This window comes from Aethalodelphis obliquidens, unplaced genomic scaffold (assembly GCF_003676395.1).
Source record: "Aethalodelphis obliquidens isolate GAN/ISIS:26980383/991018 unplaced genomic scaffold, ASM367639v1 scaffold4, whole genome shotgun sequence".
Taxonomy (NCBI): Eukaryota; Metazoa; Chordata; class Mammalia; order Artiodactyla; family Delphinidae; genus Aethalodelphis; species Aethalodelphis obliquidens.
In genome coordinates, this window is record NW_020837948.1 from 58286753 (window position 1) to 58301068 (window position 14316).

The window sequence follows — 14316 nt, forward strand, 5'->3', positions numbered from 1 at the left end:
GTTTTTTTTTTTTTCCCCTTCACTGTGTTTTCACTTTTGTTTTAATCTAAGATGTGTTATTTCGTGAAGAATAGCAAACTGTGAGGTCAAGACAAGTTAGTCTTAGTTTTGCCAGTAACTGTGTAGCTCTAAACATATCACTTAAATCCTCTGGGCCTTGGTTTTCTAATCTGAAACAAGGAGTTGGACAAGATGATTCAGATCATCCCTTCTGGCTCTAAAATGCTCCTCCACTGAGTATCAATATGGTGGTTGAGCTGGAGTTGAAGAGAATCAATAAAAACTTCTGTATGCTTTAGAAAAAAGAAATATTCACAGGGCGATCAACTCATTTAATATCAGTCTATTCCTGACACTCTAGTAGATAAAAACAAGTCATTAAACAGACCATGATTTTCTTTGCCTGAGAGCCAGGCGCGTTGATATGACAAAGATAATCACACACACAATACAGCATAGTTTCTGGTACAGTATATTTAGTAAATATTTATTGAACAAGTGAGAAGAAACTAGGCAAGCTGAGAAGGAGGCAAGAGGTTAAGTGGCAGCTTAACAAGAGTGAGGTGATGGGATGAAGGCAGAATACCTTCATGGAAAGGAGACAAAGATATACATGATATGTTCTTTTGAACATAACTGAAGCAAACAATGATTATTGGTTCAAATAATACAGCCCTCCAAGGCCCTGATGATGTGGAATGATTGGAATAATTTGGCCAGAGTTAGGATAAGAAAATTATTTTGGTAGCAGTGTTAAGGTTGATTCATGGTAAATGGTGCCATGCTGGTATTGGAAATCCTGACTGGGAGCAAAAATAAAAGAACTAATTCTTGGTAGTGTCTACGGAATCCAAAAGAAGAAAATTGGGATACGTGAAGTGTCAAGATTTGGCAAGGCTTGTATCTTTGTATCTTTAGAGTAACTTCATAATTCAAATATTTATAAGAACTAAAGTATTCAGTAATTAAATGTTATATTATCCATTCTTAAGCTGCAAAATACACTTCGAAACCTTCCCATTTAACATTATATGTTTTCTTAGTCACAGAGTGAAAAGGTCAGGTTACATTGGCCTACTTCAATGCCATCTGGAGATGCCTTTTCTTCTGTGGGGACTCATAGATTTGTCCAAAAGGTAAGCTAATGTCACAGTTCACTAAAAGTATATGCTATATTTTTCTTCACTGTTGACGAAACTATCCTGTTATATAAAGTCTTTTTCCTTTTCTTGAATTTAAGTAATGAGATTTTTTGGTATTACATGTTTTCTTCCATATACATCCTCCAGAACTGCTAGAAATCTTCTGAACATAATGTTCTTTCTTTTTTATTTAAGGGGGAAAGAAGGGTGGGGGAATAGGGAGTAGCTTGTCCAAAATAGTTAACCAGAAGCATAGCCAGTGATATTAGATCTCTTTTTCCTTTGGGGTTAAGTGGTATTATTTTGTATTATTGGAAGCACTGCATTCGATTCTGGAGCATAACACATAATAGGTGCATGAAGTCAGCACTTGCTGCTGAGCTTGTTTCATATAGTGCTTTGTTCTCTCTTTCTTTATCTTGTGTTTGGAAGTTGGTACTGAATGCTCTGTTGTGCCTTTGTTCTGATTACTTGGTTTTTTCTTTGTCTGTCTCTGGTAGCCCTATAGTCGCTCTTCCTCCATGTCTTCCATTGATCTAGTCAGTGCCTCTGACGATGTTCACAGATTCAGCTCCCAGGTACTGTATGAATGTATAGAGTGGACTTGAGACTTTCTGTGCTATATTTCAGCCTGCTTTCCCAGTTCCTAGAAATCTTTTGGTTAGGCCACTTGTTTTGGTTTTGAATTTTAAATAGTAACATCAAGCATTAAAGAAAGCCTTCCTTATCTGCTAAATAGTTCCTCTGTCAGGCTTGCATGTGCCCTTTGTATCCTCTATTGTGAATAGCTTGGAATTTCGCCATATAGGAGATACTCCTGAAAGATTTCAAATTGAATTGAAACGAATAGAAGGTACCTGGTTTTTAACTATCCTGTGATATCTGTTTCTTCAGACAGGATTCAGCAACTTTTGTGGACATGGTCTATAGGATATGTTATAGCATTAAAGCAGGTTTCAAGCCTTACTTCTAACCTAATTTAAAATATTTCATAATATTTTCAACAGGGAAATAATTTTTTAAATAAAATTTGTCTCATTACCATTATACTAAGCTTCATTGAACAGGTTGCGTTTTGCTTTGGCAAATTATCCCTGGAAATGAGTATTCCAGTCCATATGATAAATCTATGGAAATTGATTTTAAATTATTTAGTATCAGCACGGGTTAGGAATTTAGGACAGGAAGCTGGATGCTTGCAGTCTCTGCCCTCATAATAAAATCAAAGTATCAATGGAGGAATATTTTTTTAGCATCAGCATTAGGTTAAAAAATTTTTTTTAATCTTCACATATTTGCCATTCAACTTTGTATTTTTATGGTGTTTGCATTTTATTGGATTGCAATATGTCATAGTATGTTAAGAACCTGAGCTCTGTAGTCAAAATGACCAAGTTTAAATCCGGTTTCCTGCATGATGTTTGACAACTTTTCTAACTCCTCTGTGCTTTGCTTCTGTCATCTAGCTAGGAATGTGATAGAGCTAGAACCTAGCATGTAGTAAGTGCTCAGTAAGTGAGCTTTTATCATTATAATATTATTTCTTTGAGCTAATCAAACTTATCTACATTATTTTTTCTCTATCAGAGTGTTCCAATAAAAAATTTTTAAGTCAGTTTAAAACAGGCATACAAATAAAATTTACATTAGTTTTCAACTATGTAATAAATAAGAAAATTAAGTTTAAGACTTAAATTTTTTTCTGACTTTTGTAGCTTTTTTTTTCCTTGAACATTTTTGGGAAAGAGATGCATCAGTTCCTCATCAGAAATTACCCTTAGCCAGATTTATTACAATATTTCTTACCTATTGCTCATTCATTTATGTATGCTTTTAAAATAGTGACATACTCACAATAAATCATTGACCAAACTAGATTATACTGGGAGACTTTGGTTTATTCTTAATTAAGCTCCACCTTGCATTAAAATAATAAATTAACAGACTAACTAAAAGACATCAGTACTGGTCACCATTTTCCCTTAAAATATAGAAATATATAGGCTATAAATTTTTTAAAATGTAATGAGAGCAAGAAAAGAATTTGAGCCGCTGATAGGTGCCTAAGAATTAGGGCTTCAGAACCCAGACCTGGGCCTTAGCTATAGAGATATATAAAACAGCTGAAAGCCTTTGAATACAGGTGAACTATCACTGAGAAGCAGGTGTCCACATTTTTATAAGACTGTCAAATTGTAGCTTCTTTACCTAATTTTTTGTGTAACTTGTGTGTATAAGTTGAGAAAAATCTTTCTAGTATTTTTTTTCTAATGTATGATGTTTGTTATTGATCCGATTCTTTTTTTAAACTTTTGATTATTCTACTGTTTTATATTCCAGAAGAGGAAATGAAGGAAAACAGCATTGAGGTCTTCAAGTATTTATTTTCCTTGCTAAAGTATTTGTTGTCATTAGCAGACTTGGGCTCTGGCAGTTAACTATTGATTAATTTGGCTTTGCTATCTACTTATAAGTCTTGGCTCATGACTGTTTTGTTCTTGTTGAAATAATGGTCATAGTCCTGCTTGAGTAAGATACTTAAATGTAGAACTGAGAGATTCCCTGAAAATAACTTCAAATAAAATATGTGACTCTACTAGGAAATTAGTAGCAACACGTGAATCTGTATCTGTCTGATGGACAGATGTTGGAAATGAAGTAGCTCTCGATGAAAGTGTATAGAAATTAGGAAGGACTTAGATTTATAAATGGATCTTCTTGACCACATTTATTTCTATAACAGTTACCACCTAAAGATGTCACCTCAAAAATCAGAGGGAAATAAAAAGCATCCTTAGTTGGGGGAAAGAAAAAAAGAAAATCAAAGGGTGGGTAGTACATCTTGGGTTAATATATGATGAGCATCACCATTACAAAAACAATTCTGCATAAAGCTTTTTCCCACTTTTGTGCATAGTAACATCATTGTTGTGGTAATTATTTATTTTACCCCTCCCTTTTTTATTGTATCAGTATAAGTAATAGAATGCTAATTTAGCTGAACTAGAAAGTAGAGTAAATAAAATTACTAGATCACTATTAATATTCTTATGCATATCCTTTTTCCACATATATGTAAATTAAATAAAATCAGTCACATATTGATTACACACACCTTAGTACTTGTTTTTTTCTACCAAAGTGGGTAATTCTATATATACTGTTTTGTAACTAGCTGTTTTGTTTTTTTAAAGCACAAATATAATTAGGCCCATGTTCCCATCAGTAAATATAGGTCTAGATCTCCTTGTCTGTTGTATGGATATGAATACTAGATTTACCTACTCACCTAATACTGAACATTTAGTTTATTTTCAGTTAATCTCTGTTATTTAATAAATAGTGCTACATGGGCATCCTTGTATATACAGCATCCTTGTATGTACATCTTTGTACACTTATCCAATTATTTCCTTAGAATATATTTATAGAAGTAGAATTTTTAGGACAAAGGCCATGCACACACCCAAGTTTTTTATTCTTATTGCCAAACTGTTCATTAGAAAAGTTGAACCAGCTACACTCCCAGGTCAGTTTTCTTTTGCTATACTGACACTGAATATTATTATTCAGTTAATATTTGCCAATCTGATAGAATAAAAGTGTTATTTTTCTTCTCGGCTAATTGCATTTTTCAGTGAATTGGCTATTCATGTCCTTGACCATTTTTCTTTTGGGTTAACAGTACACTGTTAATTTGTTATTAATAAATTATTGTATCCAACAGATCCCCTTATGACTCTGTAACAATAAGCATAGTTGTATTCCTTTCATATGGGTAAGAAAAAGAGATCCAAGCTCTGTTTGAGCCCTTCTGAGACTTTTGCTCAATACAATTTTGTTGTACCGTCAAAGGACAATTTTCTATTAAAGTTTCTATATTAATAATATTAGAAAGATCCAATTAGATCTAGCCTCCTAAAATGGCATACTGAGTGATTCAAATGTGAAGTGAAAGAAAAGGTAAGAATTGGAGTGCCATCACCTCTATTTCAAATCTGTTTTGTCTTCAGTTTTTTCATAGTTCATTTGGTATGAAGATGCTGTATGTAAGGTGCAAAAAAATCAAGGGCATGATTCCTGAAATTATGCTTAGTGTAAAATTCAGCCTTTTTTTTTTAAGCCTTGTTTTTTTAAGTGATAGATGTTTCTAGTAACATTTTCTAGTAATCAAATTTTGAACCTGATAAGGTAGAAAATTTGGCATATGTTTATTCTTGTCATCCAATTAATGGTCCCTAGTTTCCCACTTATTTTTGATGTAGAGTCGTAACTGAAAACAGTAAATGGAGCATCTTTAGATTTATATCTGAAATGTGAGTGTGGTCACATGTGCCCACGTCATTGCCCCTATAGAAACATTGGCTACTGCATATTTTAACATAAAATACGTAATAGTGAAATTTTACCAGTATCATCTTTCTTTTTAACCTTAATGTTATTACCTCGGGGAATATACCATAATGGATAAAGATTCCTTGATGAAGGCTTTGCAGACATGGTTAGTACAGTAATTGGGTACTTCGATAGTTTCATTAATTTCCTAGGAGCACAGTACTGAATACATCTTGTTTGTTTCTCTGTTGGACTTTTTCAAGCCCTCTTAAGGAAATAAATGAGGACAAAAGACTGAAAACTTTTCCATAGATGCAGTGGTAACTATTCTTTCATCTATCTAGAAAGACAATGTTGAATGCATTTACTGTACATTGTTTCAAACTTAAGTTACCTTCTATCAATTTGTATTTGTGGAATCTGGTTTCTATTTGCAATGAAGCATAAATCAAAAACACCTCGTTTTTCAAACATTTGAAATAACTAATTTAGGAATAATCTCCTAAACAGAAACACAATTACCTGCAATATTTTTCAACAAAACAGCTAAATGGCACTAAAGTTTTTTTACACAGAACTCTCTTTGTTTTTTAGCAGAATAAAATCCTTAACATTCTTCTTTCACAAGTAATCCATTTAAAATAGGGCCTATTTGGGGGAAACATTTCTTTCTGCCTCTAATCTCATAATAAATATGGGTGTTCTTAACTCCCAGTGTCGTACCTAAAAGTACATACGTATTCAGATCCGAAGATTTTTTAAGATCTTGGGATCTAAAAATCATAAAAAAACTTTTCCCAATCATGATGTGACACAGACAAATGAATCAAGCCAGTGCTACTGTTGAGGCTTTATTTATGCATACTAACTGGGACTTTCTTTGTTCTTCGTCTTTTGGTAATAAAATATGTTTTGTATGTATTATTTGTAACTTGGAGTCCTACATTAGTCATCCTTACCCTCTCAAAGCAGATTTCAAAATTTTAGAGGCACAAAGGTTTTTTCCAGTCAGCCTCTGAAGTTATGTTTTCTAATTAAGGCTTTATAAAATTATAGAGGTACTAGTAGTCATGTTTTAAAATTTCTTTCAAGTCTGTAACCCAGCACCATTCACATTAAAGGTTATGAGTAAAGAAATAATATATTATGTAATGTTTATTTAGTACAAAACTAGATTGTAGAATTTCCTCATAATCATTTTTATCAAAAACTTTTCTGGTGATCATTGCCAATTAAAGAGATACTTAAAGCCATAACTACTTTCAGTAACCAAAATTGCATTCTGAAATCCAGAAAACTTGGTTTACACATCACAATAACATATTGATAACATCCTTTTATGTAGAAAAATTATATCCCCAGGGTGAATAATTTTAAGATCTCTGCCCCCAAAGTATTCATGTATTTATTTCAAAACACATGTAAACCTGGTTCTTACGTTTCCCTGACAAATGCAATAGACTTTATGTAAAATAAGTAATTAAACTTAGGAATAAATCTTAAAATTGAAGTATATAATATGCATATTTTTCAACTCTTTTCTGCCTTCTCTTAATAATATTACTAGGTAAACAAAATTATGAGTAAAAGTTCAGAAAATAGAACTTAGAAACTAAGTGTCTATGCGTAGATGGTAAAGGTGGCAGTTCCTTCAGAGATGATCTTTCTGTCACTTCAGTTCTGTTTAAAAATATGTTTCATAATAGGAAGGTTTCCAAAGAACACTTAAATGAAATCTTACCAATAAATCTGATTGAGGATTCTGGGAGTGTGAACTGTTTGACCTTATTTGCTTATAAAAGATGGGTAGGGGTGATTTGATAGTTAAAAGCAGAGGTTGCAATTTAAATTTAGTAAAAGAAATTTAGTAAGAAATTTAGTTAGAAATTTAGAAAGAATGAACTATTAATAAAAGGTGATAATTTGCAAATCTTTGTGTGTATGATTATTAGCATTGTCCCTAAAAGAGTTTAGACCAATGAAATTGGAATCAAATATGTAGAGGGGTTGGTTATTTTTTAAGTTGGCTTATATTCATGATAAAAGAGGAGCTTATCAGTGAAATAACAAAAATCTTCTTACCTTTTTGTAGAGAAGTCTTGATAAATAACGAGCTTCCTAATATCTCTATATAGTCTTAAATATAGGAACATTGGACTAGGTCATCTCTTTGTGCCCCTTTTACCCTTAATGTTCCATGATTTTATGCTTTAAGACATTATCTCTGTAAGGATGCATTTTATGATGAAGGAATAATTATTTTTTTGGTCACTTGATGCACATTAGGCCAATATGTTATTAGAGTGAAGCACCTTCCTTCCCCGCATTTCTCCTTCCTGTCATTAACCTGGATATGATATCTGGAATGTGGACTAAAACTCTTCAACACTATATAAAACCTACTAACCTTTGTGCATTTGGTTGCTTAGCTTTCTAAGAACATCATTTCTGAACTGAAGTAAACTGAATACCATTCTGTTTTAGAGATTATGACATAGCTATTAATTGGAGGAGGATTCTTATGGCTCTATTTTTCTTTTTAAGGTTGAAGAGATGGTGCAGAACCACATGACTTACTCATTACAGGATGTAGGTGGAGATGCCAATTGGCAGTTGGTTGTAGAAGAAGGAGAAATGAAGGTAATTCCCAGTGTATTGTTGTAGGTTGCTAATTGCAGCCCTGTTGCAATCATACTATATTATTACTACTGATATAAGTAAGATAGCATTTAAAATTTTCTTTTAAATAAATTATTACATGTGATCAAAGAAGCACTAAATATTGAGAAATAAAATGTCCTTTTGCTTCCCTGGTTTAGCTTTTACATAATTTCTTTATGATCATAATATAAATCTGTGCACAGATCATTCTGTTTTACCTAGGCCATGGAGAAAATAGTTTGGGGGTTTCAGTATGAACAGGTCATAATTAGCTGATGTCTCTCTCTTCGGATATTTCTCTCTTTTAATATACTAAATGTTGTGCCCAGGTGTCACTTTTTTCCCTCTTTGGTCTGTACCTCACTTCTTGGTCTTTCTCTCACTGCATCTTTTTTTGATATTTGGACATTGGTTAGCTAATCTTGCTCACATCCCTAAACACAGAAGACAGTAAGCGCAAGGAACAAGAGATTGAGAGCTGGGTTGAAAAGCAGCAGCAGCAGCATTGAACTTTGGATTACTTCATGCCCAAGGTGCTATGCTAACAATAAAGAGATGTTTAATAAGACTCCCTGCAAGCTGAAACTTTGGTTGGAGAAAGAGGGCATTGACATTTAAAAGATTACTTAGGGCTTCCCTGGTGGCATAGTGGTTGAGAGTCCGCCTGCCGATGCAGGGGACACGGGTTTGTGCCCCGGTCTGGGAAGATGAGTCTGCCTGCCGATGTAGGGGACACAGGTTCGTGCCCTGGTCCGGGAAGATCCCACATGCCGCGGAGCAGCTGGGCCTGTGAGCCATGGCCGCTGAGCCTGCGTGTCTGAGCCTGTGCTCCGCAACGGGAGAGGCCACAACAGTGAGAGGCCTCATACCGCAAAAAAAAAAAAAAAAAAAAAAAAAATTAGCTCCGTTGGATAACAGTGAGTGAAAAGTACAGGTGAATAGTGGAGAAAAATTGGAAAAGAAAGAGATCTCTGATTTGAGACAGATTGTTTTACACTGAGGAGCATTTGAACTATGTCTAGAAATGGAAACAAGGTTATGACAAAGGTGAGGTGAGGGCATTTTAGAAAAGAAATATAACATGAGCTAAAACTTCAAAGCAAATTTTGTATTCAGGAGTTTTGTATAGACTTTTGACCAGAATTATTCTAGCAAATGAGATACAATATTAGATGTTGGGATTTCCTCTCCTCCTGAATATGGAAGAAATTAAGAAATAAGATAGAGGAGATAGGCAAATGAGATACCAAAATGTTAGTTATAATTCTAATAAGCTGATTGGAGAGCATGAAGACCAGCTGCCATGAGGTCTTGCTAACATGTTACCCCAGAATTAAACATAGTACTTCTAAAAACTATTTTATTTATTTATTTTTGTCTGTGTCGGGTCTTAGTTGCAGCATATGGGATCTTTGTTGCAGCATGCGGGATCTTTCATTGCGGTGCGCAGGCTTCTCTCTAGTTGTGGCACACGGGCTCCAGAGCACATGGGCTCTATAGTTGCGGCATGTGGGCTCTCTGGTTGAAGCTTGGGGGCTCAGTAGTTACAGTGCACGGCATGTGGGATCTTAGTTCCCCACCAGGGATCGAACCCATGTCCCCTGCATTGGAAGGTGGATTCTTAACCACTGGACCACCAGGGAAGTCCCCTAAACATAATATTTCTGACATAGCTGGATAGTCCCAGGCCTTCCCCCACAAGAGCAAGCCCCAAAAGCAGACCAGCATACATCCTGTCCACAGGTGGAGGGGTTGAGCCAGGCCTTCCTAGTCTTCCTTCTGTGCTCACCATTCAGATGTCCCCATTTCCCCCCAAGGAGGAGGAAGTGAAAGGGTGAAGAGAAACCAGGATACTCTAGATGATGGTCTTCCACATGGAATGAGTGGTAGAGAAAAAGTTCTCCTACAACTTTAGAGAGAGAGAAATTGGGACTGGATTATGGGGAGTATAAAATAACCTACTAAACAGAATTTTCTGTTTTCTGTAGCAGTAGGCTAGCCATTGTACACAAAGTAACATTTTTGGAGGACTAGGCTGATAGGGATGAAACTAGAGACCAAGAAAACCACTTCAGAGAGTCAGGTATGAGGTCATGAAAGCTTACCTAAAAAAAGTATCCAGGGCTTCCCTGGTGGCACAGTGTTTAAGAATCCGCCTGCCAATGCAGGAGACACATGTTCGAGCTCTGGTCCAGGAAGATCCCACATGCCCCAGAGCAACTAAGCCCATGCACCACAACTGCTGAGCCCACACTCCACAACAAGAGAAGCCACAACAATGAGAAGCCCACGCACTGCAACAAAGAGTAGCCCCGTTCGCTGCAGCTAGAGAAAGCCCGCACACAGCAACAAAGACCCAACGCAGCCAAAAATAAAATAAATAAAATAAAAATTTAAAAAAAAAGTATCCAATAGTAGAAAAGTCTACTTTTCTACATCCATCTACTATGGATGTCTTATAGAAGATTAGTAATGAGCTTAATAACTACATGAAATGTGAGGGAAGGAATCAAAAGTCTAGAGTTCCCAGTTTCCATGACTGGGAAAATATCAGTCCCAATAGCATGAATAAGTATGTAAGGAAAGGTACTTTGGAGAGAGAGATTGTAAAAGAAAAATAATGTGAAATGCCTCACAGTGTTTGGCACCATAGGCACTCCATAAATTGAGAGCTGGTTTTCCCTGTGATAGCATGTTTATTCATTTTTCGAAAGAACTTACTACAGAGCTGTCTAAAGTAGCAAACCCTCTATAATTTTGAAGTAATTAATTTTGTTCAGCAGTTTATGTGTACAGTCTCAGTATTTAAAGCAAGATAGACCTTTTAGGTTTGCAGCCTCAGTATTTAAAAGCAAGATATCATTGATTTTTAAGCGATTTTAGCTTTCCATCATTGGTTCAACAAATAATTGAGTGCCTACTGTGTTTCAGATACTGTTTTAGATGGTGGGGATACAACATTGATCAGAGCTGCCTTAAGTCATTGTCCCTAAGGAGATTATGTTCCAACTAGCTTTATTTGGCCTTCTTAGCCATGTTGAATGGTCTTTGAGAATGTTCAGTAAATAATGCCTAATTTAAATTGATATACTTACTCCTTCAACGACTCACAGTAATTTAGTCATTCATCATATATGCATATGTTTCATAGTTGGTGTTTACCTTGGATTTGTAGTTTTAAATATTTTTATGTGGTAATAATTTGAAATTTTAAACTTTTTGGCAGAATATTTATGTTCCATAAGTATATTTTCATACATAAAATTCTAAAAAGCTGCTAAATGATAAAACATGACTTCAAGTTTGTAGTTTTGGGGTTGGATTTTTTTTTTTAACATGTTTGGGTTTTTTTGATTGTTTTTTTAACATCTTTATTGAAGTATAATTGCTTTACAATGGTGTGTTAGTTTCTGCTTTATAACAAAGTGAAGCAGCTATACATATACATATATGCCCATATGTCCGCCCTCTTGCATCTCCCTCCCACCCTCCCTATTCCACCCCTCTAGGCGGTCACAAAGGACCAAGCTGATCTCCCTGTGCTATGTGGCTGCTTCCCACTAGCTATCTATTTTACATTTGGTAGTATTTATAAGTCCATGACACTCTCTCACTTCGTCGCAGCTTACCCTTCCCCCTCCCCGTGTCCTCAAGTCCATTCTCTATGTCTGCGTCTTTATTCCTGTTCTGCCCCTAGGTTCTTCAGAACCTTTTTTTTTTTTTTTTAGATTCCATATGTATGTGTTAACATATGGTATTTGTCTTTCTCTTTCTGACTTACTTCACTCTGTATGACAGACTCTAGGTCCATCCACCTCACTACAAATAACTCAATTTCGTTTCTTTTTATGGCTGAGTAATATTCCATTATATGTATATGTGCCACATCTTCTTTATCCATTCATCTGTCAGTGAACAATTAGGTTGCTTCCATGTCCTGGCTATTGTAAATAGAGCTGCAATGAACATTGTGGTACATGACTCTGAATTATGGTTTTCTCGGGGTATATACCCAGTAGTGGGATTGCTGGGTCATATGGTAGTTCTGTCTTTAGTTTTTTAAGGAACCTCCATACTGTTCTCCATAGTGGCTGTATCAATTTACATTCCCACCAACAGTGTAAGTGGGTTTCCTTCCCTCCACACCCTCTCCAGAATTTATTCTTTGTAGATTTTTTTGATGATGGCCATTCTGACTGGTGTGAGGTGATACCTCATTGTGGTATCGATTTGAATTTCTCTAATGATTAGTGATGTTGAGCATTCTTTCATGTGTTTGTTGGCAATCTGTATATCTTCTTTGGAGAAATGTCTATTTAGTTCTGCCCATTTTTGGATTGTGTTGTTTGTTTTTTTGATATTGAGTTGCATGAGCTGCTTGTAAATTTTGGAGATTAATCCTTTGTCAGTTGCTTCATTTGCAAATATTTTCTCCCATTGTGAGGGTTGTCTTTTCGTCTTCTTTATGGTTTCCTTTGCTGTGCAAAAGCTTTTAAGTTTCATAAGATCACATTTGTTTATTTTTGTTTTTATTCCATGTCTCTAGAAGGTGGGTCAGAAAGGATCTTGCTATGATTTATGTCAGAGAGTGTTCTGCCTATGTTTTCCTCTAAGAGTTTTATAGTGTCTGGCCTTACATTTAGGTCTTTAATCGTTTTTGAGTTTATTTTTGTGTATGGTGTTAGGGAGTGTTCTAATTTCACTCTTCTACATGTAGCTGTCCAGTTTTCCCAGCACCACTTATTGAAGAGGCTGTCTTTTCTCAATTGTATATTCTTGCCTCCTTTATCAAAAATAAGGTGACCATATGTGCATGGGTTTACCTCTGGGCTTTCTGTCCTGTTCCATTGATCTATATTTCTGTTTTTGTGCCAGTACCATACTGTCTTGATTACTGTAGCTAGGTAGTATAGTCTGAAGTCCAGGAGCCTGATTCCTCCAGCTCCATTTTTCTTTCTCAAGATTGCTTTGGCTCTTTGGGGTCTTTTGTGTTTCCATGCAAATTGTGAAATTTTTTGTTCTAGTTTTGTGAAAAATGCCATTGGTAGCTTGATAGGGATTGCATTGAATCTGTAGTCTTTGGGTAGTATAGTCATTTTCACAACGTTGATTCTTCCAATCCAAGAACATGGTTTATCTCTCCATCTATTTGTATCATCTTTAATTTCTCCCATCAGTGACATATAGTTTTCTGCATACAGGTCTTTTGTCTCCTTCAGTAGGTTTATTCCTAGGTATTTTTTTCTTTTTGTTGCAGTGGTAAATGGGAGTGTTTCCATAATTTCTCTTTCAGATTTTTCATCATTAGTGGATAGGAATGCAAGAGATTTCTGTGCATTAATTTTGTATCCTGCTACTCTACCAAATTCATTGATTAGCTCCAGTAGTATTCTGGTGGCATCTTCAGGATTCCTCTATGGATAGTATCATGTCATCTGCAAACAGTGACAGCTTTACTTCTTCTTTTCCGATTTGGATTCCTTTTATTTCTTTTTCTTCTCTGATTGCTGTGGCTAAAACTTCCAAAACTATGTTGAATAATAGTGGTGAGAGTGGGCAACCTTGTCTTGTTCCTGATCTTAGTGGAAATGGTTTCAGTTTTTCACCATTGAGGACGATGTTGGCTGTGGGTTTGTCATATATGGCCTTTATTATGTTGAGGTAAGTTCCCTCTATGCCTACTTTCTGCAGGGTTTTTATTATAAATGGGTGTTGAATTTTGTCAAAAGCCTTTTCTGCATCTATTGAGATGATCATATGGTTTTTCTCCTTCAATTTGTTAATATGGTGTATCACATTGATTGATTTGTGTTTATTGCAGAATCCTTGCATTCCTGGGATAAACCCCACTTGATCATCATGGTGTATGATCCTTTTAATGTGCTGTTGGATTCTGTTTGCTTGTATTTTGTTGAGGATTTTTGCATCTGTATTCATAAGTCATATTGGCCTGTAATTCTCTTTCTTTGTGACATCTTTGTCTGGTTTTGGTATCAGGGTGATGGTGGCCTCGTAGAATGAGTTTGGGAGTGTCCCTCCCTGTGCTGTATTTTGGAAGAGTTTGAGAAGGATAGGTGTTAGCTCTCCTCCAAATGTTTGATGGAATTCGCCTGTGAGCCTTCTGGTCCTGGACTTTTGTTTGTTGGAAGATTTTTAATCACAGTTTCAATTTCAGTGC

At 35.5% G+C, this 14316-nt stretch overlaps 1 protein-coding gene across 3 annotated transcripts in view; it reads left to right on the forward strand.

Moving 5' to 3' along the window:
* Positions 1-14316, forward strand: part of CERT1 (ceramide transporter 1) — a 128995-nt gene that overhangs the window by 100145 nt on the left and 14534 nt on the right. For 2 of the 3 annotated variants that reach the window (XM_027100810.1, XM_027100808.1), the window contains 3 exons: positions 1044-1136; positions 1643-1720; positions 8022-8117. In XM_027100810.1, coding sequence (XP_026956611.1) covers positions 1044-1136; positions 1643-1720; positions 8022-8117 — 267 coding nt within the window. The remainder of the gene's footprint in view (positions 1-1043; positions 1137-1642; positions 1721-8021; positions 8118-14316) is intronic. The other variant, XM_027100809.1, reaches the window with a different exon arrangement.